This window comes from Schistocerca gregaria, chromosome 3 (assembly GCF_023897955.1).
Source record: "Schistocerca gregaria isolate iqSchGreg1 chromosome 3, iqSchGreg1.2, whole genome shotgun sequence".
In the NCBI taxonomy this organism is placed as follows: Eukaryota; Metazoa; Arthropoda; class Insecta; order Orthoptera; family Acrididae; genus Schistocerca; species Schistocerca gregaria.
The window spans coordinates 89,381,107-89,402,825 of NC_064922.1; the positions used below are offsets into that span (position 1 = coordinate 89,381,107).

General features: G+C 41.8%; 1 protein-coding gene across 1 annotated transcript in view; it reads right to left on the reverse strand.

The window, feature by feature from the left end:
* LOC126354239 (collagen alpha-1(XVIII) chain-like) overlaps positions 1-21,719 on the reverse strand; it is a 504,706-nt gene that overhangs the window by 323,169 nt on the left and 159,818 nt on the right. The window contains exon 5 of the mRNA XM_050003737.1: positions 16,170-16,254. Coding sequence (XP_049859694.1) covers positions 16,170-16,254 — 85 coding nt within the window. The remainder of the gene's footprint in view (positions 1-16,169; positions 16,255-21,719) is intronic.

Consider the following 21,719-nt stretch of genomic DNA (forward strand, 5'->3'; position numbering starts at 1 on the left):
AGTCGCTGATGCCACACCAGACGGCTGCGCGGTCGTTGTCACCGAATTCTGTTAATTCTGTTGGTTCGAAAGTAACATCAGTGGACACCTGAGACGTGGTGCCATCTTTTACTTGTCTGGTGCCACTGGCTCGAGTTTGCTGTCGATTTACTATTCAGTAGCGTCTTTGGTCGAAGTCGGACTTGGAGGAAGTGCTGGCGGTGTGGTGTATCTATGGGTGGGAATACATTTGGTCTGAGACAGTAGTGTTGCACGTTAGAGCCGTGTTGTAGCATTGGTTTCCTATGTGAGATCAGTTGGGCTGTTTGAGCCAAGTTGGTCCGCGAAAGCCGCCTCCGACCGAAACAGGAAATTGGCTGTTGGACGAGTGGTGTGTGAGGCGTGCCGGTCGATTGTTGGGGTCTGCCCCTCGCGTCCGGCAGCCACTGCGGGCCTCCGGCTGTGGAAAGGGGCGACTTTGTGGCCGTCCGATCGTTGATTAGTGACACCGCAATTCATCGGCTCGTATGGACTGCGGCTTCACGTTGCTGGCAGCCTAGTTCGTTTGCTTCAGCCTCGACCGATCTGCCGGATACGCCACCCGACTGTTATTACCATCTCAAAGCACCCCTTGCATCCATGCAGCGCCGACACCTTACAGAAAATCAGACAAGATGAGAATTAAAAGTGGCTTCGTTTGACTGCAGTACGTACGAATGTATGTATTCAACCGTGGATTTAGTTACAAAGAATATTCTTAGAAATTTATTTTATTTACTAGCGATTCATAAAGAACATTAACACATTTAATCACACTATGTGAGCGTGGAAGTAGTTGCCAGGGTGTAACTGACGAAAAAAAAAATTGCTTTTAACAAATGGGAATTTTATTCCTAAAAACCTTTTTTTAAAGAAACAGATTTAAAATTATAAGCAAAAAGCTCCCTCTAAATATCAAGTTACAATTTATTCAGAGGCAGAAAGAAACAAATTTTTGAATGTATGAGCTTTCTCGCTGAGAACCTTGCCGCTCCCTTTTGACACGGCCGCTCACAACAACCTCTGAAAGACTACACTTGTGCAAATCTACACCACACCAGTTTACCTTAAAGTAAAACTTTTAACAATTTACACAAGCACATAAACTATGCACCCCGTAGGACGGATGGAAATGGTACAAAACACTAAAATTATAAGATTAACTTGCCAGCGAAGTTACAACTTGATTTTAACTTCAAAGAAAAGTCTTAGAGTGGAAGGATGCCAACTTTATATACTAAAATTACCATTTAAATAAAAGCCCATGAACTGCAATCTTATATAAAATTATACAAGCTTGGCCAAACGAGCTAACATGATCCACAGTACACATATACCGCCTGTCAAGACGATAGGCAAGATAAAAAATATTTCAGGAATTAGGCCGTTACACTCCAAGAAATAAATTCGTTAACACACTGAATCCGACAAACATGACAGAGGCAACTATTAACGTACGGCAGATTGATAGAGAGATTACCGAACAACCCGAACAGCAGGTTGCTTTCACCCGCCCCTACTCTACAAGGGGAACACGGATCACCCAATTCATAAATAAACACCTTCCCAGGGTTGGGCAAACGGAGAGGAATGGTGGGACGACCCCAAAACAAAAAAGCTGGTGACCTCGCCAAGAAAACAAGTAGAATTAAAAAAATAAATGAAAGAACATATCACCAGTCACATAACTTCTAATAAACTGCGATTTCTGGAGAAGACCTGGCTCAGCACCCCCAAATCGCTCTCCTGAACCGTCCGCTGCCAGCCGCTTCAACGAACGCAGGAAGGCGCGCCGATCTCCCGTCTCACGGAGTCGCAGCTCGCACCGGCCAGACCGATGTCGTGGGTTGACTCCTCTTGCTCTCGTGTCGGCCGCGTAGCCACTACCCCTCGCTATACGGCGCGGCCCACTGGACTCACGTGAGACCTCACTTGCGCCGACGCTCAAGGCGGACAAACCTTGTGTCTCAGTGCGCGACCGACCAACCGAGCGATCCAAACGCCAATGACCATTGCCTGAGCAACTCGAGCACACTGGCGGCCTAACGCGATGCGGGAACTAAGCCCCGACCGGGTGGACCACTCGCTGAGTTCTCTTACTGGCGGAGTGGAAAGACTCTCATTTACCCGGCTTTACAGACTGATCCGAACGAAAGACATACTAACACTCCGGATGATAGACAGACACTATCTACCACACAAATTTGGACGAGAGACAGACTAGCAAGCTGGGGACGAGAGACTGGCCCAAGACTGACTCCAGACTCACCCAGACTGACCAACTGGCGAGCTCATAGCACACCTTAAACGCACGTAAACAGGCAACCGTTCCGCTTTTCCACCAGAGGCAGACACCAAAGCTGCGACTGCCACAGCGGCGCCACCGCCAGAAACGGAGGGCGACTGCTTCACTCAACGCGCTGCGGCGCGCTCTTCAAAACAGCAATTTTTACCACGTCTCATGTATATATGTATTGAACCGGGGACCTAGAAACGACGGAGAGCCTTCGTCCCGCCGTATCCCTCAGTGGTTCGCAACCCCACAACCCCCAGCTGCCGCCCCACACCGAACCCAGGGTTACTGTACGGTTCGGCCACCAGTGGACCCCCTAGGAACGTCTCATACCACACAAGTGTAACGCCAAAAGTTTGAGTGTTAGAATAATTATGGTATACGCTTACGTGGAATGGTGTTTGCGCAGCAATCGCCGACAAAGTGTAACTGAGGCGGAATAATTGGAACCAGCCGCATTCGCGGAGGCAGATGGAAAACCGCCTTAAAGAACAACCACAGGTTGGCCGGCACGCCGGACCTCGACACTAACCCGCTGGGCGGATTCGTGCTGGGAGCCGGCAAGCCTACCCGCGTGGGAAGCAGCGTGTTAGCCGGGCGGGCTTGACTACAGTGGTCTGAAAAGAGTGACCTTGAAATCATATTTCTCCAAACTGTGGCCTTAACATTTAAATTGCAAATTTCGGCTGAATTTTTATGTAGCTGGCCTCTTTTCTTGTTATTATTATTATTAAATGCATGTTATATTTCTCCAAAATGTTGCCGTACATTGTCGTATTTATGTCTTGATTTTATGTTAAATTTTTACATACCAATAAATAGTTATTTCCGTGAAATAATAGCCAGTTGATTTGTGGACCTGGTCCTTCCCGTTTTCCTTAACTCCCGATTCTCTAAGCAGCTGACGTTATAGAAGCGACTTCGACTGGACCCATGTACAGCATTACGATTTCAGACTTCCGGATGCGTGCATCAGTGAAGAAAGAACTTATTTCGAATGACATTAACTTTCATTGTAGGGTGTCATCATTCTGTTGTTCAGAAAGGCTGTTTGATTCAACCTAATTCATCACGCTAGGGCAGAAATAATTCGTGTAGTCAACACAATTTCAGAGATTGCAGCATCGCTGGCCGTCTTCTTAAGCCACGAGGGAGGAGAAACTTCTTTTGCGTGCATCTTTGAATATCAAGATATACTGGCAGTAAAAGTAAATTTCACATAGTGACGTGTCGGCTACACAACAAGAAACTACATGCATTTTAAAGACTTCCTTTACTTATTAGCAAAAATTTCGTAACCCACAATAAAAAAGTTAATGGCGTACAGTATTATAACTTTGTCAAATACGAAGTGTCAAGTTTTGTAAAATCTTCACTGGTGTGTAAGCAATTTTGCCACTGAAATAAAAATAAGCAGCTGGAGCACAGTAAGTACACAATGTAAAAATAATACGGTCTACAGTTCCGCAATGCCCTTCACCCACACGGTGAAGTGTGGTACATATTTTCAAAACTTGTTTCGATGGTTCCAATAATTCCGGTAAGATTCGCAATGACGTATCGTAACTACCGTACAATGTATCCCATTACTGATACTTCAGAAACACGGACGCAGATTCAGTCTATGGCTATTCGCAACTGCCGGACCCACATATGGGCGGGAACTATATTTTCATTTCCAGGATAGAGGCTCCATGTGACCGGCGTCAATAGATATTTCAGTCGCTTAAATCCTTTCTGAGCCTATCGTTACAGTACGTAAAACAAAGCTTCGGTTCTTAGTGTAGCTTCGATGTAAACTGACAGGACTTGTTCGATACGGCTGACGATGAAAGCTGGCAAAGCTGGGTATTACGTCAATGTTGTTCCATTCTGAGCTGAGTGGGTGGCGATCCACGTTCAGCGGTTTCCGGGAAGCAGCGAACAATTAACACCGATGGCAGCGCGTGACCTTTCTGGGCAGTCTCCCATTATAGCCAGTTCGCCAGACGTAATATAGCTGTTAATGGTTCCTAATGCTTGATGTGCAGCATCGTTAACTCGAGTAACCTACAGTATTCGCAACGGAGCCGCACAAATTCCGGGACCATTTCAGTTTGCCGACATTTCAGGGCTACAATCGGAAAGAAAATCAATACCCCACATGTATCACAGTAGTCAAGACAGACAAACTTGTTTGTGGTATCTTACGTTAGAATTAGTACCGATTTTACGCACTAAAAGACGCTACGAACTATGAGACGCACCTTAAGTTTTGAATAATTTTTTAAAGTGACGTTTTTACCACTTTTATGACTAGAATTCAAAGCCAGGCTAAAAAAAAATTATATAAAACCATCTTACTTTTAAAATCCCGAAAATCTTCATCTCATTCTTCTTCTTCTTCTTCCTCTTCGTTGTCGTCGTTGTCCCCTACATATATAAGATGCTTTCCACTGCTATCGAGAGCGATACTTATGCCGCACATCTTGAAAGATTTAACAGTAATGCCTTCTCTCAGTCTACGAGTGTTTTATCCACTGACACAATTGTTTGATTGTTGGTCGTTTTAAAGCGTTGATGGGTTTCATCTATCATCCGTTTGTTCCATTCCTCTCTCATATACACTTTATTTATCGAGACATCAAGAGGTTGCAATTGTGAAGTGAGTCCACCCGGAATAACAGCAATCTGTATTTCCCTGTCTCATTTTCTTTTTCCAGAACTTTTAAAATGACTACTAAAATGATTTAGCACAAAAAGAGAACTCTTCTTCAATGAAGCGCCTTTTCTTCTCTCCCACACACTGTTAATCCATAATTTCATACCAGTCTCGTCTCCGTACGTGAGCAACGCCACCTGGCGGTATTTTGGAAGGTTTTGGTATTCCTTGCTTTTTTCAAAATGACTATTGGATTAAATTTAATACCGTCAGCTTGGTGTATTTTTTCATTTCCATTTGTTTTTAAAGTTACAGTTTTAGCATCTCGGCACATCAAATGTCAGAGGAGTTTCTTCCATATTCGCTCTTTGGCTTACATCCACAATGGCTTTCGTTAGATGCTGATTTCCTCTTCGTATTGTTGTGGCATTTTCTGTGATATTTTGGTTTTGGTTCGCATGCTAAGTCCATGACGCTTAATAAACCTGCACCGCCACCTTTAAAGTCTGAAGTTCCATTGTAGCGCTACCTTAGCAGCGTGTATATGTATCATTTTCGTATTAATTCCGATGATATTTTCACGGTGTCTTTGAACCTATATTAGTACGTTACTTCTGCTTTTGGCCATTTTGCATCAGTCCATTTGGACATTTAGTCTTCCTCATTTATCTCCGTTCTTATTTACTCTACCGCCAAACGAGAATAGAGTTTTTTTTTCCTTGGTTGAGGGTCAAAATGATGCTCAGCTGCTGCTGTTTCCATTTTCTTCTGCATATCTTATTACTTTCAATCTATAGCCAGCATATACAGGGTGCTTCAAAAATGACCGGTATATTTTAAACGGCAATAAAAACTAAACGAGCAGCGATAGAAATACACCGTTTGTTGCAATATGCTTGGGACAACAGTACATTTTCAGGCGGACAAACTTTCGAAATTACAGTAGTTACAATTTTCAACAACAGATGGCGCTGCAAGTGATGTGAAAGATATAGAAGACAACGCAGTCAGTGAATGCGCCATTCTGTACGTCGTCTTTCTGCTGTAAGCGTGTACTGTTCACAACGTGCAAGTGTGCTGTGGACAACATGGTTTATTCCTTAGAACAGAGGATTTTTCTGGTGTTGGAATTCCACTGCCTAGAACACAGTGTTGTTGCAACAAGACGAAGTTTTCAACGGAGGTTTAATGTAACCAAAGAGCCGAAAAGCGATACAATAAAGGATCTGTTTGAAAAATTTCAACGGACTGGGAACGTGACGGATGAACGTGTTGGAAAGGTAGGGCGACCGCGTACGGCAACCACAGAGGGCAACGCGCAGCTAGTGCAGCAGGTGATCCAACAGTGGCCTCGGGTTTCCGTTCGCCGTGTTGCAGCTGCGGTCCAAATGACGCCAACGTCCACGTATCGTCTCATGCGCCAGAGTTTACACCTCTTTCCATACAAAATTCAAACGCGGCAACCCCTCAGCGCCGCTACCATTGCTGCACGAGAGACATTCGCTAACGATATAGTGCACAGGATTGATGACGGCGATATGCATGTGGGCAGCATTTGGTTTACTGACGAAGCTTATTTTTAACTGGACGGCTTCGTCAATAAACAGAAATGGCGCATATGGGGAACCGAAAAGCCCCATGTTGCAGTCCCATCGTCCCTGCATCCTCAAAAAGTACTGGTCTGGGCCGCCATTTCTTCCAAAGGAATCATTGGCCCATTTTTCAGATCCGAAACGATTACTGCATCACGCTATCTGGACATTTTTCGTGAATTTGTGGCGGTACAAACTGCCTTAGACGACACTGCGAACACCTCGTGGTTTATGCAAGATGGTGCCCGGCTACATCGCACGGCCGACGTCTTTAATTTCCTAAATGAATATTTCGATGATCGTGTGATTGCTTTGGCCTATCCGAAACATACAGGAGGCAGCGTGGATTGGCCTCCCTAATCGCCAGACATGAACCCCTGTGACTTCTTTCTGTGGGGACACTTGAAAGACGAGGTGTACTGCCAGAATCCAGAAACAATTGAACAGCTGAAGCAGTACATCTCACCTGCATGTGAAGCCATTCCGACAGACACGTTGTCAAAGGTTTCGGGTAATTTCATTCAGAGACTACGCCATATTGTTGCTATGCATGGTGGATATGTGGAAAATATCGTACTATAGAGTTTCCCAGACCGCAGCGCCATCTGTTGTTGACAATTGTAACTACTGTGATTTCGAAAGTTTGTCTGCCTGAAAATGTGCTGTTGTCCCAAGCATATTGCAACAAACGGTGTATTTCTATCGCTGCTCGTTTAGTTTGTATTGCCATTTCAAATATACCGGTCATTTTTGAAACACCCTGTATTCATATTTTTTCCATTACGAAACTAGCTACTAACAAAAATATTGTAATGTTACCGATAAACCAAATCACTGGCATCGTAGATTGTAATGACGCACCGTAGAGTAGAGAGCGATGATGGGGTAGGAGCAAAAGAGCGTTAGTTGTTGTTGTTGTGGTCTTCAGTCCAGAGACTGGTTTGATGCAGCTCTCCATGCTACTCTATCCTGTGCAAGATTCTTCATCCCCCAGTACCTACTGCAACCTACATCCTTCTGAATCTGCTTAGTGTATTCATCTCTTGGTCTCCCTCTACGATTTTTACCCTCTACGCTGCCTACCAATACTAAATTGGTGATCCCTTGATGCCTCAGAATATGCCCTACCAACCGATCCCTTCTTCTACTCAGGTTGCGCCACAAATTTTTTTTCTCTCCAATTCTGTTCAGTACCTCCTCATTAGTTATGTGATCTACCCATGTAATCTTCAGCATTCTTCTGTAGCACCACATTTCGAAAACTTGTACTCTCTTCTTGTCTAAACTATTTATCGTCCATGTTTCACTTCCATACATAGCAACACTCCATATAAATACCTTCAGAAACGACTTCCTGACACTTAAATCTATACTCGAAGTTAACAAATTTCTCTTCTTCAGAAACGCTTTAGTTTCCATTGCCAGTCTACATTTTATATCCTCTCTACTTCGACCATCATCAGTTATTTTGCTCCCCAAATAGCAAAACTCCTGTACAACTTTAAGTGTCTCATTTCCTAATCTAATTCCCGCAGCATCACCCGACTTAATTCGACTACATACCATTATCCTCGTTTTGCTTTTGTTGATGTTCATCTTATACCCCCCCTTTCAAGACCATGTCCATTCTGTTCAGTTGCCCTTCCAGGACCTTTGCTGTCTCTTCCAGAATTACAGTGTCATCGGAGAACCTCAAAGTTTTTATTTCCTCTCCGTGGATTTTAATTTTTACTCCAAATTTTTCTTCTGTTTCCTTTACTACTTGCACAGTATACACATTGAATACCATCGGAGAGAGGCTACGATCATGTCTCACTCCCTTCCCAACTCTTCCCTCAACTCTTATAACTGCCATCTGGTTTCTGTACAAATTGTAAATAGCCTTTCGCTCCCTGATTATACCCCTGCCACCTTCAGAATCTGAAACAGAATATTCCAGTCAACATTGTCAAAACCTTTCTCTAAGTCTACAAATGCTAGGAATGTAGGTTTGCCTTTCCCTAATCTATTTTCTAAGGTAAGTCATACAGTCAGCATTGCCTCATGTGTTAAAACATTTCCACGGAATCCAAACTTATCTTTTCCGAGGTCAGCTTCTACCAGTTTTTCCATTCGTCTGTAACGATTTCATGTTAGTATTTTGCAGCCGTGACTTATTAAACTGATAGTGCGTTAATTTTCACATATGTCAACACTTGCTTTCTTTGGAATTGGATTCTTCTTGAAGTATGAAGGTATTTCGCCTGTCTCATACATCTTTCTCACCAGATGGTAGAGTTTTATCAGGACTGGCTCCCCCAAGGCTGTCAGTAGTTTTAATGGAACTGTCTGCTGGCTCTTTCAGTGCTCTGTCAAACTCTTCACGTAGTATCATATCTCCCATTTCATTTTCATCTACATTCTCTTCCATTTCTATAATATTGTCCTTAGGAACATCGCCGTTGTATAGACCCCCTATAATACTCCTTCCATCTTTCTGCTTTCCCTTCTTTGCTTAGAACTGGGTTTTCATCTGAGCTCTTGATATTCATACAAGTGGTTCTCTTTTCTCCAAAGGTCTCTCTAATTTTCCTGTAGGCAGTATCTATCTTACCCCTAGTAAAATCAGCCTCTACATCCTTACATTTGTCCCCTAGCCATCCCTAGTTAGCCATTTTGCACTTCTTGTCGATCTCATTTTTGAGACGCTTGTATTCCTTTTTGCCTGCTTCATTTACAGCATTTTCATATTTTCTCCTCTCATCAATTAAATTCAATATCTCTGTTACGCAAGGATTTCGATTAGCCCTCGTCTTTTTACCTACTTGATCCTCAGTTACCTTCGATATTTCGTCTCTCACAGCTACCCATTCTTCTCCTATTGTATTTCTTTCCAACATTCTTGTCAATCGTTCTCTAATGCTCTCCCTGAAGCTCTCTACAACATCTGTTTTTTTCAATTTATCTAGGACCCATCTACTTAAACTCGCACCTTTCTGCATTTTCTTCAGTTTTAATCTATAGTTCATAACCAATAAATTGTGATCAGAGTCTACATCTGCCCCTTGGAAATGTCTTACAGTTTAAAACCTGGTTACTAAACCTCTGTCTTACCTTCCAGTATCTCCAGGCTTCTTCCATGTATACAACCTTCTGTTATGATTCTTGAACCAAGTGTTAGCTATGTTTAATTTATGCTCTGTCCAAAAATCATACCAGGCGGCTTCCTCTTTCATTTCTTTCCCCCAATCCATATTCACCTACGACGTCTCCTTCTCTCCCTTTTCCTACTATCGAATTCCAGTCACCCATGACTATCAAATTTTGGCCTCCCTTCCACTATCTGAATAATTTCTTTTATCTCATCATACATTTAATCAACCTCTTCGTCATCTGCGGAGCTAGATGGCATATAAACTTGTACTACTGTGGTAGGCGTGGGCTTCGTATCTATCTTGGCCACAGTAACGCTTTCACTATGCTGTTTGTAGTAGCTTACCCGTATTCCTATTTTCCTATTCATTATTCGACTTACTCCTGCATTACCTCTATTTGATTTTGTATTGATAACCCTGTATTCACCTGACCAGAAGTCTTGTTCCTCCTGCCATCGAACTTCACTAATTCCCAATATATCTATTTTTAACCTATCCATTTCCCTTTTTAAATTTATTAACCTACCTGCCCGGTTAAGGGATCTGACATTCCACGCTCCAATCCGCAGAACGCCAGTTTTCTTTCTCCTGATAACGACGTCCTCTTGTGTAGTCCCCGCCCGGAGATCCGAATTGGGGACTATTTTACCTCCGGAATATTTTACTCCAGATGATGCCATTATCATTTAACCATACAGTAAAGCTGCATGCCCTCGGGAAAAATTACGGCTGTAGTTTCCCCTTGCTTTCAGCCGTTCGCAGTACCAGCACAGCACGTCACGACGTCACATGATTTACAACTAAGAGAAGCATATATCTCAAATGGATGGTAGAAAACGTAGACAGTGGTGATGAATATGATGACATTTTCTGCATTAAGCAAAAACCCATGAGTATTCTTGAGGCTGTCAGCGCTATACAAATGGAAGGTATCTGCGCTAGAAGGTAGAAACAGAATATGTAAACTGTGTAACAAAAATGTACGTCTCAAACTGCAGGACACGTTCCTCACAGGTAGACGAAAAATTACGTCATATGAACATGGGTCTGAAAACGCTTGTTTCTATGTTACAGCTCGTTTTGTGCAAGCCACTGAACTTGGGAAACACACACGAAGAGAACGCTCCTGTACACCGTATGTAACTCTTTCAGAAGGTGTTCAGTACGCCGTGTGTGGGTACTGACAAATGCGTCAGTCCTCAGTCGTAGTGAACCTCGGATGCCCTGATGTACTGCGTGTGGTTTCGCATCCTTCCATAATGCAGGCACCGTGTAAACATCTTGTACTGGGGCTCCGTACACAGGAGCTTTCCAACGTCCCACAAATAAAATGCCAGTGGGTTTAGGTCCGGAGGGCGTGGACACCAGGCAATTGTCCGTCTCTACCTATCCATCCATCACTGAAACTGTTATTCAGAAACTGACGGACGAGGGTGTGGACAGCAGGCGGTTGTCTATCTCTACCTATCCATCTATCACTGAACCTGTTATTCAGAAACTGACGGACATTAACATTGAAATGGTGAGGTGCTCCATTGTTCATGAAATAAGTGTTTTGTCACACAGCTAAAGGCACATCAACATAAAGATAATGTAGGACAATCTCTACGAAATTAAGATAACTTCGTCCGTTGAGCCTGGGTGGAAGAAGGTGAGGTCCTATCGAACAGTCACCAACAATACCAGTCCAGACATCGACAGAAAATATTTGTTGTAGACTTGCTTCAAGAGTTGTATGAGGATTGAGATCTTTAAAACATACCAACTGCGAAAATTTACAATCTGATCTAGTTGAAACTCGTTGGAGAAAATGAGTTGGAACATACAAACAATGCGTATCAAGACCCAAGTTCATATAACATTACTTCTCCGTCCCTGTGTGTAGAATGTGTTCTGTAATTTGAGCCATACATTTTTGTTAGACTAGAATTCTATTTGGATATAAAAACAACAGCCATTAAGTATCCTAAGACCAACATTGTTAAAAATACAGGGTGTAACACACATATATGCACTGAAGAGCCAAAGTATTTGGAACAACCACTTAATATAAAGGGCTTATTTCAATAGTGACACAAGTACATTTTTGTTCATTTTGAGATACAGTGTCCTAAGGTTAAATGAGAACTGAAAACTCTGCAGTTGAGATACCAGAAATATTCAAGTATATGGCTTGTTGCTAAATATGAGCCTTTCTTTCTATTTGTTTCGATCATCAATTTCAGCTGCAGTATAGGCAGAAAAGTGAAGGTAATGGAGCTCTTCCACTATTGAAATAAAATGAATTGAACATTGTATATAAACCTTTTAATGTGTCACTTTCATTAGTGTTAGGGCAATGTTTATGTTCCTGTTTTGACCACCACACGTGTCACTGTACGCAACTATCTGTTTTTGAGAAGAGACACACTTTTCAATATGATTCAATAAACAGGTATCAGTTTTCTGTGAAGCCCTTGATCTAGATGTTTCATCCCAAAAATACATATTTACTTTGCCGTCAGTTAAATTGTGGCAACCAAAATTATACACGTACATGTTTCTTTCGTAGTACGATATCGATGTTGTCAGTTTAGGAAATGCAGGTGCTTTTGCAGGTCAAAGGTAAACTCGAACACCTGGGAATATACCTCTTCACTAAATACTGTGTCTCTAGCCACTGATGTTTCTGCAGCTTCAGCCCCCTTAAAGTGAAGCTCATTTTCAGTTTGAAGCTTTCTTTTTTTTCTGCATTGGTAGCAGCGACAACATACCACAAATACAAACAGAAATAAAACAAACAGAAATATATACACCATGTGCAGCAAACAATGTGAAATTAGTACTCCACAAAAAACGCAACACTTCCCCCAGTCATTACTTCATTGCTTATTGATACCTGATAGAATACACTCTCTCCTTTCTCATCACCCGTGCTACCCTTCTTCGCCACTAGCTTCTTTACAAGTTACTGTTCTCAACTATGGAAAACCTACAGAATCCTACTTTTCCTCAACCCTACAAACCTCAAACTGATACCTTCTCCTATCATCCCGTCTCTCTCACCTCAGTGATTAGCAAGGTATTCAAATCTATCCTCTTCTGATGTATTCATGAACACTTGATCCAACACCACCTTCTTCCCAAAAGCCAGTGTGGCTCCAGCCCCAATTTCTCCTCTGATGAGCAGCTCCTGCACCTGACCTATCTCATAGCTCAACTCAAGTAAATCCGCTATTTTTGTCTCCCTTGGCCTAGGAAAAGCCTACAACCATGTATGGCGTTCCAGTCTCCTTTTCCAGCTCCAGGCAAGCACACTTCCAGACAACTACATCCACCTTGTTGCATCCTTCCTACCTAACTGCCCCTCCTTTGTTACTATTAACAAAATCAGTTTCCATACCCAGCATTCCACTCCATGCCCAAAGGCTCTGTCCCCTCTCCTCTCATCTCCTCTACACTGCTGACATGCTCAAACCAACCCACCAGTCGACCTCATTCGGTGTGTTGATGACATCACTTTCTGCACTTTTAAACTACACCCCAAATCCATCCCAATCTGTTTACCTCAAGATCAACCCCTCCACAGCCAAAGCAATTATTATAGGACAAACCATCCACACCTTCTTCCTCCATGTCTTCCACTTACTGTTTACAACCGTTCTATCGAGCTAGCTAACACACTAAAATATCTTGGACAAACTCTCAACCAGCAATTAATATGAACAGAAAGTTCATAATAGATTAAAGCTACTAAATCTACCAACAGGCTGGACTTGGTAATTCTACACTGTTCTCCATACCTACAAAACCAGAATTCAACACATCCTATATTATGCCAATGTTGTATAGATCCCTGTCCCATCAAAGCTCTGTAAGTCCCTCCAAATTCTTGAATGTCGTGCACACCATCTTGATTTCTTCATCCATTTACCTTAGACCACCTGGATCCTCTGCCATCTCATCAAATTCCCACCACTCACTACTCACATCGAACACCTCTCTATCTTCCATACTATCCTCAAATTATATTCCAATCACTCCTCTGATTACCTACCCTCGTATGCTGCCATGACTAACCATAAGACAGAGAAAGCTGCCTGACAATATCAGGTATTTAATTTCAGCACTTGTTATCCACAGCAGTCGGGATTTCTATACAGTCCAAGGGTTTCATGGTTGTGTTTTATCATCTCTCAAGATCTGGTATGATATATTAGCAAGATGTGGTCACTTGCACACCAACAGTGAATTTGGTGAGGCGGTATCTGTGGTCACGGAACACAGACTTCTGGCAATTTGACACGAATATTTTCTTTCTTTCAGTTAAAATTTTTCCAACAATTCTGTTCGCTGTTCTTTCCAGAAGGCTTATTTTAGTTACTTCTTCTATCAGATTTCTTTGAAGTGTTACAAAATTGTCATCAAAAGCCGGGCAGTTAATCTTAATTCCATTTGATTTCATTTCCAGAACTAGCTCAGTTTTGTGATTTTTAACTCCAAATCCCAGATTCTTAGAACTTTTTAAAACATTGTGACAAGCCGTCCCCTTATCTTCCTCCAGCTTTTATTTCATATGAGTGATACAATTTTCTATAAATTTCCCTTTAGATACCTTATTTGTTAGATTTTCACGAATCATGTTTGGTAATTGTGTCCAGTTTAATTCTTTTTTTATTGTTAGAACGTTCTGTCAGTGTGTCGTTCCATCCTTACACTACAAAATTAATTTTAATTAATTTAATTAGTTTATTTAACATGAACAAATTAAGGCCTTCAGGTCATCTCGTAAATCGGATCAGCTTTTCACAAACACAATACATTTGTAGATTACGGTTACTTATCTCAAGCAGTGTGCAACAACAGCTGTAATAGAAATTATATTAACGATTGGACTTGTACTACTGTTGATAATAATGATAACCATCAGGCAAAGAACATACTAAACGTATTTATGAGTATATAACAGACAGATTTTGTGGCATATCGTGTAGTGAGGGAGAGAGATTAAGGTAGAAAGGAAGTGTGGAACAGGGTGAGGGTCTGGGGAATGATAGGTATTGAACTGCAGTTAGATAAGAGGTGTGTATATATCAAATACAGATATCACTACCGTTTTACAAGATGTGCCATTAAGCGATTTTCCAAGCTAATTACAGGCCAGGTTTTGTTACTGAGAAGGATACAGAGATGGTGGGTAGAGACGGAGTGGGACTGAAAAAATTTTTCTCTGGTGTTAACGAATGTTTCTGCTGTAATGACCACACGAGGCTGTTAAGGCTGATGTGAGAGATAGGAGATTCTGTACGTTGATAAGTTGGTAATGGATACAGTGAGCGTGTGGAAATTGCTATTCTTTCCTGCACATAGCCGATTAAGGTGTACACAAGACATTGAAACATGATATAAGAGTGAAAATTCACCACTTTCGCATGTATTTATCTGGGCACAAACCGCTGTTAGTTGTCCTGTAAAGGACGTCGCAGGATAATATTTCAGTAATCAACAATTGAAAGTACAAGTGTGTGTGTGCATTGTTCTTTCCGGTAAGAAGAGAAGACCCTTCATACACACTGTATCTAGATGCTGCTTTCATGTTAGTTACACCTTGTGAGATCTTAGTTTCTCCTTCCGTACACAGTGTTAAAATAACTTACTGTATTCCAGCCGGGTTACGTCCATGACAACCGCCGTTATTTCGACAGGAGCACACTCTTGTCATTTTCAAGGCAAAACTGCAGGAAGTAAGCGCTGTGCAAGCGAATTTTAAACCTCGGATTTCACAGAAAAGACAACGAACACACCACACACACACACACACACACACACACACACACACACACTGTACGGCACTAGAGCCTACAGTGTGTATGTATTTATGTACGGCACTAGTGCCTACAGTATGTATGTATTTGTGTGTGTGTGTGTGTGTGTGTGTGTGTGTGTGTGTGTGTGTGTGTGTGTGTGTGTTATCTTCACTGAGTTACTGCGAAAACCGAGGTTCAAAATTCGCTTGCACAGCGCTTAGTTCCTGAACTTAAGGCTTGAAAATGTCAGGGAGTGCTGCTGTCGAAATACCAGCAGTTTTCGATAACGTAACTCAGTTTCAGTCCAATAAGTTATTTGAACATAGCTTTCCCCTCATTATTACTTCTGGACTTCTGAGTCTATGTATTCTAATACTCTATCCTTATTTTTGATTGGTAATCAAATTATTTTTCTACCATAATAGTCGTAAACACGTTCCTAAGCATTTGGTCAACTGCGGCTGACAAAGAAAATGACGTAACGTGCTAAACTATGTGTCCCATCAAGACCTGTATCAGGGAACTGCCCAAAACTATCGGTACCAGCCACCATCTCTATCAGCAACAGGAAGCCGACTTTGGAATGGTGTGCCTCACTAAAGTAAATTAATGGATACCTTTAGGAGACAGTAAATAACACGTCGACAACGTCCTAGGTATGCGACTCTCAGACTGGAGCGACTACAGTGCCTACTCGCTACTCACCTTTGAGTCCCGGCGGTCCCTGTGCTCCTGGAGCTCCAGCGTCCCCTTTGTCACCCTTTGGTCCCTGAGGGCCGGCTATGGCATCCTGTAACACACAGTACAAGAGATCTCTTATGTAGCATCAGGAGCGAACGAAGAAACTAAGTGAAACTGTAGTGCAAGTGAGAACAAGACGCATAAAGAAAAGAACAACCTCAAGTCGCAGATGCAAGATCCGCAGGTATCTTGAGGGATAATTATCTATGATAAATCGAGGGTGGTCATTCTAAACCGTTAAATCAGAAGTTTCTGTACATGATGGTTGTAATATTTCATTCTAAAAGTAGAGGTATAAATACAATAAACAAAGAGCTTAGATTCGGAATAGAAGAAGAATAACCAAATAAACATCTTCGGTATAACCATTAAGAAAGGAAAAATTCATCATACCTTTCAAATCTGTTTTAAGTGAACAACAACTGACCCAACCGTACATTAGACTTCAAATCACCCACACTCACAATAGAAACGAGCACTGAGGTACATGATTCGTAAAGTCAACACAGTATCACTTACACATAAAACCACCAGAAAGAACAATATATCATTACGCAAATAGCAACAACTAATGGCTACAATAGTAATCTAGTCACAAAATTAATCATCACAGAAAGTAGGTATACACTCAAGCACCAAAGAAACTGGTATAGGCATGCGTATTCAAATACAAAGATATGTAACCAGGCAGAATATGGTGCTGTGGGCGGCAACGCCTATATAAGACAAGTGTCTGACGCAACTGTTAGATCGGTTACAGCTGCTATAATGGCATGTTGTGAAGATTTAAGTGAGTTTGAACGTGGTGTTACAGTCGGCGCACAAGCAATGGGACACAGCATCTCCGAGGTAGCGATGAAGTGTGGATTTTCCCGCAAGGCCACTTCACCAGCGTGCCGTGAATATCAGGAGTTCAGAGAAACATCAAATCTCCGACATCGCTGCGGCCGGAAGAAGATCTTGCAAGAACGAGACTAATGACGGACAGAATCGTTCAACATGACAGAAGTGCAGATTTCAATGTTGGGCCATCAAAAAGTGTCGGCGTGCGAACCATTCAACGAAACATCGTCCATTTGGATTTTCGGAGCCGATGGCCTTATGTACCTTGATGCCAGCATGACACAAAGCCTTACGCCTCGCCTGGGCCCGTCATCACCGACATTGCACTGTTGATGTATGGAAACACGTTGTCTGGTCGGACAAGTCTAGTTTCAAGTTGTATAGAGCTGGTGGACGTGTACGGGTATGGAGACAGCCTCATGAATCCATGCTCCTTGGATGTCAGCAAAGGACTGTTCAAGTTGGTGAAGGCTCTGTAATGGTGTAGGATGTGTGCAGTTTGAGTGGTGTGGCACCCCTCATCCTGATATGTCTAGATACGACTCTGACAGGTGACACGTACGTAAGCTTCCTCTTTGATCACCTGCATCCGTTAATGTCCATTGTGCATTCCGACGGACATGGGTAATTCCAGTTGGACAAAGCGACACCCCCCACGCAAAGAATTGTTATAGATTGGCTCCACTCTCCTGAGCTTAAGCACTTTCGCTGGCCACCAAACCCCCCAGATATGAATATTATTGACTATATCTGTGATGCCTTGAAACATGCCATTGAGAATAGATCTCCACCCACTCGTACTCCTGTGGAGGGCCCCGCAGGATTCATGGTGTCGGTTCCCTCCAGAACTACTTCAGACATTAGTCGAGTCCATGCCACGTCGTGTTGCGACACTTCTGCGTGCTCGCGGGGCTCTACACGATATTGGGTATGTGTACGAGCCTCTTTGGCTCTTCAGTGTACTAGACACATACAGAAACAAAAACAACAGCACAACGAAACATCACACAAACAAGCACACAAAACAATGGAACAACGACACAAAGAATACGTGAGAACAAGAAAGATGATTCAAGATGGTACCTAATGACCTACAAGCACAAACGTACGAGTAAAATATGTAATAGTTTCAAAAGAAAAGACATAAACATAACATTCAAAACATAGACTTGAATCCAAAAGTACATTCCAAATATAACAAAAAACAAAGACATCTACCACGAAGCATGAATATGCCAACTATAACGCAGCACATCTGATGGAAGATATGTAGAAAACCAGCAGAACATTTGAGGCCCGGTACAAGGAACATACCAGACCACGGAAGTATGGGACAAGGAAAAGTCATTCAACGGAAAAGACTTAAAACAAATAATGAAAGACACCTTATGTGTTCACAATCGAATTATCATGTATACAAAGTAGAGACTGAATAAAAAGTTTCTACTGATCTAGTGAATATGATTAACCACTCACTGTTTATACTGATTGATTATTTAACAGACAGTATTCCCAATAGATGTTCACAAACACCGTTTCTATTCCAAGTATATAAACGAAAAATGAAAAAGGAAAAGAAATGATAATAAACAGTAAAAAGATAAAAAATGTTACAAAATAAATAAAGCAATACAGTAGAAAATAGAAAAGGGACACACATACACACACATACACACACACACACGCAAGCACACACATACACACACGCACACACACACACACACACACACACACACACACACACACACACACACACACACACAGAGAGAGAGAGAGAGAGAGAGGGATAGAGAGAGAGAGAGAGAGAGAGAGAGAGAGAGAGAGAGAGAGAGAGACAGGTAAATACATTTGTACACATGTAGTCGAAGAAAAAAAGTTGAAAGCAGAGGCTGAGAAAGTTGGCAACACTTAACAGAAATGAATGTCACTCTAGAGACAGAAAATAGAACTACAACGTTGTATTTCGAATACAGAGACCACAAGGGAAACAGCAAACATTCAACCAGTCTGCACATGAGAGAAAACTATTTGAATTACAAATGGTGAATTAAGACGCCGATTTGTACAAACATTTTTATTTTAACATAAGAATTTCACTGGTCTCTTTTAACGCTATACACCACATTGTCAAATAGTAACTTATTTCTGCAAAGGAAATATTTGTGTAATATTCCGAGAGACTCACTGAAGATACCGAGTAACTAAGGCAAAACGCGTCTACTCGCACAATTAAAATTTTAAAAAAAGCATAATCTGCAGCACGAAAATCCTTTTTTCCTTTTGAACTGTTCTCCCAAATATTTCTATTGAAGAAAATGAGAAAGAACATATTTTATAGATATTTTTGGTGCCTTAGCTACTTTCTATTTGGACATCGCTCTCGGTAAATTTACCACTGTGTTATGCATACAGAGTTGCACTAAGTTCTTGGACCAATCTCCGTTTTCTTTCGGTTCGTTGTATTGTCGTGAGACAGGGAAGAGAGGGCCACGAATATGAGTGCGAATTCCGATGCTAATCGTTATAACAAAGGTGTTTTCAACTACGGTACTATCTTCTTGTTGTTTTGCTGTGGTCCTGTCCTGAGATTGGTTTTATGCAGCTCTCCATGCTATTCTATCCTGTGCAAGCTTCTTCATCTCCAAGTAACTACTGCAACCTATATCCTTCTTAATCTGCTTAGTGTATTCATCTCTTGGTCTCCCTCTACCATTTTTATCCTCCACGCTGCCCTCCAACACTAAATTGGTGATCTCTTGATGCCTCAGAACATGTCCTACCAACCTATCCCTTCTTCTAGTCCAGTTGTGCCACAAATTTCTCTTCTCCCCAATCCTATTCGATACCTACTTATTCTGTGATCTACCCATCTAATCTTCAGCATTCTTCTGTAGCACCACATTTCAAAAGCATCTATTCTCTTCTTGTCGACACTATTTATCGTCCATGTTTCACTTCCATACATGGCTACACTCCATACAAATACTTTCAGAAATGACTTCCTGACATTTAAATTTATACTCGATGTTAAAAAATTTCTCTTCTTCAGAAACGCTTTCCTTGCCATTGCCAGTCTACATTTTATATCCTCTCTACTTCGAACATCATCAGTTATTTTGCTCCCCGAATAGCAAACTCCTGTAAGTGTCCTATTTCCTAATCTAATTCCCTCAGCATCACCCGACTTAATTCGACTACATTCCATTATCCTCGTTTTGCTTAATTTGATTTTCATCTTATATCCTCCTTTCAAGACACTGTTCATCCCGTTCAACTGCTCTTCCTAGTTCTTGGATGTCTCTGACAGAATTACAATGTCATCGGCGAACCTCAAAGTTTTTATTTCTTCTAGATGGATTTTAATACCTACTCCGAATTTTTCTTTTGTTTCCTTCACAGCTTGCTCAATATACAGATTGAATAACATCGGGGAGAGGCTACAACCCTGTCACTCCCTTCCCATCTACTGCTTCCCTTTCGTGTCCCTCGACTCTTATACCTGCCATCTGGTTTCTGTAAAAATTGTAAATAGCCTTTCGCTCCCTGCATTTTACCCCTGCCACCCTCAGAATTTGAAAGAGAGTATTCCAGTCAACATTGTCAAAAGCTTTCTCTAAGTCTACAAATGCTAGAAACGTAGGTTTGCCTTTCCTTAATCTAGCTTCTAAGATAAGTCGTAGGGTCAGTATTGCCTCACGTGTTCCAATATTTCTACGGAATCCAAACTGATCTTCCTCTAGGTCGGATTCTATTAGTTTTTCCATTCGTCTATAAAGAATTCGCGTTAGTATTTTGCAGCCGTGACTTATAAACTGATAATGCGATAATTTACACATCTGTCAACACCTGCTTTCTTTGGGATTGGAATTATTATATTCTTCTTGAAGTCTGAGGGTATTTCGCCTGTCTCATATATCGCGCTCACCAGATGCTAGAGTTTTGTCAGGACTGGCTCTACCAAGTTTGTCAGTAGTTCTAATGGAATCTTGTCTACTCCCGGGGCCTTGTTTCGACTCAGATCTTTCAATGCTCTGTGAAACTCTTCACGCAGTATCATATCTCCCATTTCATCTTCATCTACATCCTCTTCCATATCCATAATACTGTCCTCAAGTACATCGCCCTTGTATAGTCCCTCTATATACTCCTTCACCTTTCTGCTTTCCCTTCTTTGCTTAGAACTGGGTTTCCATCTGAACTCTTGATATTCATACAAGTGGTTCTCCTTTCTCCAAAGGTCTCTTTAATTTTGCTGTAGGCAGTATCTATCTTACCTCTAGTGAGATAAGCCTCTACATCCTTACATTTGTCCTCTATCCATTCTTCTTCTACTGTATTTCTTTCCCCCATTCCTGTCAGTTGTTCCCTTATGCTCGCCTTGAAACTCTGTACAACCTCTGGTTCTTTCAGTTTATCCAGGTCCCATCTCCTTAAATTCCCACCTATTTGCAGTTTCTTCTTATGAAACTTCAATCACCAAGTTTCTCCTACACTTTGTTGGCGGCCATCTGCGTGAAGGGAAATCATCACCGCAATAAAATAAGAGAAATCGGAGCTCGCACGAAAGGATTTAAGTATTGGTCTTGCCGCGTGCTTTTTGTGAGTGAAACGGTTAGAGAAATAACTTAAAGATTGTTCGATGAAGCCTCTGAGAGGTATTTGAACTATAAA